This window comes from Glandiceps talaboti, chromosome 7 (genome assembly GCF_964340395.1).
Source record: "Glandiceps talaboti chromosome 7, keGlaTala1.1, whole genome shotgun sequence".
In the NCBI taxonomy this organism is placed as follows: Eukaryota; Metazoa; Hemichordata; class Enteropneusta; family Spengelidae; genus Glandiceps; species Glandiceps talaboti.
Window position 1 is genome coordinate 10,295,632 of NC_135555.1, and position 3,954 is coordinate 10,299,585.

At 37.2% G+C, this 3,954-nt stretch overlaps 1 protein-coding gene across 1 annotated transcript; it reads right to left on the reverse strand.

Annotated features, from left to right (window-relative positions):
• Positions 1 to 2,020: 2,020 nt before the first annotated feature.
• Positions 2,021 to 2,824, reverse strand: LOC144437903 (uncharacterized). Its single transcript, XM_078126935.1, has one exon. It carries the CDS (start codon positions 2,822 to 2,824, stop codon positions 2,021 to 2,023), a length of 804 nt encoding a protein of 267 aa, XP_077983061.1.
• Between the last annotated feature and the right edge of the window lie 1,130 nt (positions 2,825 to 3,954).

Below are 3,954 nucleotides of genomic sequence, written 5' to 3' on the forward strand. Positions count from 1 at the left end.
TCATTCTAAACAATCGTTCATCATCAACTCAACATAATAGTAAGGCGTAATCCGACATTTAAATGAGATGGAAACTTTTTATTCTGAATCATTCTATTTCAGTCTGCCTACATGTACGACTCCAGTTGGTCAAAGTTTAAACAGAACATTAATATAATGATTTATTACAAGATGGATTGCTTTTAAGACAGAATTTACATAATTATACAGAAATAAAGTATTCTGTTCCATTACCACTATCAATAACATCCAATACCCTAAAGCCATTACAGCAATTCTACTTTTAACTGTTTTATTCATTTATCGTGTACTTTACTGGTCATTATGATAACATTATATCATGATGCCTTTAATGTACTGAATATTAATTTCAAAATGTTGGCTAGTCTGGCAACAAGGTTGATCCATATATTTCGGATGCTCATTGAGAGTAATTTCCAAATGTTGACTGTCTCTGCGAACAATATCAAAATTTTGAAGTTCTCTCTGAGAGCAATTTCAAACTAACTGCTTTCTGGCCCCCTGACATCAACTCTGAATTGTTGACTGGTTTCTGACGACAATAAGGGTGTATGTAATCGTAATACCTTTTATTGACAAAAGGAATCGATGACCCTGTATTTCATCCGTGTTTATAAAAATGGATGTTTCTAGGGTCTGAGGATTTTTTTTTTGACGAAACCACGAAATGACTCCGATGTTGTATAATTATTGCGTAAATCAATGTATAAACAAAGGAAAGCTTATTTTATATATATATCCTTAGCACAAAATGACGACCCTATCTTTCATCCATGTTCTACTGATGGACGTTTGTAGGTTCTGAGTAATGTTTACGACGAACCCCAAAGGGTAATTCTGATGTCGTGTACACATTACGTCATGAATATGAAGAGTAACCTTAGTACATTGATCAGTAAATATGTAAATGAGTTATATACAGCTGCTTATTTTCCAATGTGAATAATGATACGTAAATCCAACGTCAATGCAGTAGGATACCACTATTCTAAATCTACCTTATTATACAATAAACACAGAAAGACGTGTTTCCCTTTGCATCACATTTTCTCATGATATATTTGAGTACATCTCGAAATAGTGTTCATTGGGAGAACAATGCTGTGCACTGAAATGTTACTTCGAATATTAAAGTAGTATATAATTTTTTCAAATATTGTTTCTTGGTATAATTCATTTTAATTCAGTGATCATAACTTTTTTTTTATAAATTAGTAGTAACACATGATAAAGTACTTTGTTAGAAGTATTCATTTTGCATATTCTTTGTTTTAATCGAAAATCAAGTCATTTCAGATCAAAGTCATACCACTGTGATTGCTACACTTGAAATCACTATACAACCCTTTTCAATGAACTGTTACGATTCCATGAATGATCCCATCATGCAGTGCACATAGCATTTGTCAGCATTTATACTATCAGACGACGATTTTCAGTCAACTTTTAGAAATTCTTTTGCTTTTTAGTTCAAAAGACAATTTTTAAGGTTAATGGAAATATTTACAGCACTGATAAAACCAATTCACTGTTTGTTAGCAGAATATTATCAACCATACCGTCATGTTTTGTTTGACAAGCTAAACTTAAAAACCGCCATCTTGAATTGGGTTGTATCTGTCAAGTGAGAAGGGTTGTATCACGTAATATCAGTACATCACTACACGAAGGTAGTGTGGTTCGTATGATACTGTTTGTAAATTCTGTTGAAATATTTCAAAGTATAACAGCTTGTACGTTTAGATTATCTGAATTTCCATACAATGTCCTGTCCTCAGTTGTGATAAATACAGCTGTTTGTCAAAATTCGACATGAAGTTTTCTGGGTGTCCTTTGAACGAAACACATACAGACTGTACTTCATGGTGACTTATTTCAGAATAAACGCTTTCTTTGCTGAACAGTGAAAGTTCGTGAACAATAAAGAATGAAGAAGTGGGGAATGGCAAAAGATCACAGCTATGAGATAGTTGTTGTGTATGAAATTAAGAATTTGTGTTTATGGTACAATACGATATTTGTACAGTTTTTCATAAAATGGCTGTGCATCTTGTATCGCAGTTTGAACATATTCCGGAAGTGACGAAACATCTATAGTTTTTTTCATCGATTCTTTGGATTTCTTGATGAAACCACTACTGGCCAGCACAGTGCCATACCAATCTTTTTCCCAAGTAAAATGATCTGTCTCCCACGTCCATTTCTCACAGTCGTTCTCTGGCTCCCATCGTAGCATATCATCTGTGTACTGGAAACCAACAATATTACAATATTTCTTCATCATGGAAGCTGGGTCGCTTAACAAATCATCAGAATCAATGACCGTTGGGTTTATTCCTTTGACGTTTGTCAGATGTTCGTACATATTCCACAATTCTCGGAAACCTGCCTCTTCAGGGAAGAAACCGTCGGCCCATTCTGGTATGTCTCCTTCGGTGATTGTGCGATGCAGTGAAGTGAGGGCATGTACAGGATTGCGTATTAGGATAGCGTGGTTGTAACCCTCTGGTATATGTTCTTCCTTACCAACCATACAATATGCCATATCCTTGACAAACACACCTTTGTACCCAGGAAACCTGCCTTCATAAAGGTTCTTTACGTCACTGAATTTGAAATTGGTCATCGGTTTTGTGTTCGTGTATCGCTGAAAAAACTTCTCTTCACCCGCATAAGCTGATATGGAAAAGTATTCATGAAAGACCCTGATGTCCTCGAGTGTTCTCATTGAACGTTCGAATACTGTCGAACGACATCGTGGTGCTGTCCACAGGATACCCCTTGTAATAACATTATTGTTCATAGCGCCGTTTCTGAGAAGAGAATGCATGTATACTCAGTAATCGGAATCCGATCGCGACATGCGACATGCGAGCTGCGACTGCCAATTCAAAACTGCGACTTAATTCCCGTATAATTATATGCAACGCTGGCGTGCGCACTTTTCTATGACTTGCCGATCCAGCGAAAAGCCAGATGGCTGCCCCGCCGTGCTTAGGGAGCCGTCATTATTTACGACCCGGGGGGGGGGGGGTCGGAGGAATTACTTCGAAAATCCACAAAATTTGAGTGACCCCCCTACCTGGCTTGAATTTTTTTTCGTAACCCCCCCCTCCTTGACACAATTTTTTTTTCATAACCCCCCCCCCCTCACCATTTTACCGTCATCATAACTCATTAACTGTTAATGGTGCGAAACAAACATTATCCAAATTAAGGTCGAGTGTTCCATTGAAACACCACATGCACACACCGTGACTCACAAACATGTATACATATGCATACATACGTACGTTCGTACGTGTACATACATACATACATACATACATACATACATACATACATTATTACATACATACATACATACATACATACATACATACATACATACATACATACGTGTACATTTTTATTTTGAATTTGAATTTTCTTATAACGTTATGGATGTAGCATATTTCAAGAGGAAGGGATAACAATGAATGCAGCTTATTCCCAAAGTAGTACCATAGGTAAAATTTGAAATTAGGTGGTATTAGTTGAATCAAAGTTTGAGGGAGCCAAGTGGGGAGATTTTTGAATTTCAAGGACTAAAAGAATGCTTTCTGGTGCTATTTTAACATGTAAAATTTTGAGTAGCCCCCCCCCCCCTCCTTTCACTCCCCAATTTTGGAGTAACCCCCTTTCACTCGCTCCAGTTTTTGAGTGACCCCCCACAGCGAAACATACATGTGTACTGGTAATCATTCCACAGAGAGTGTGTTGACCCAACGCTAGGTCACACTCAGGTCACAGATCACTTCGAGAATACGAACAGTACAGTAAAAAGCTAGCTCACGGGGTTATAAATAGCTTTTCGAGTCTCCTTCGTGTCCGGATAAAACTGCATGGTATATTCCACTTGGCCAAATCGCCCATGTCGAAAATAAATACCCT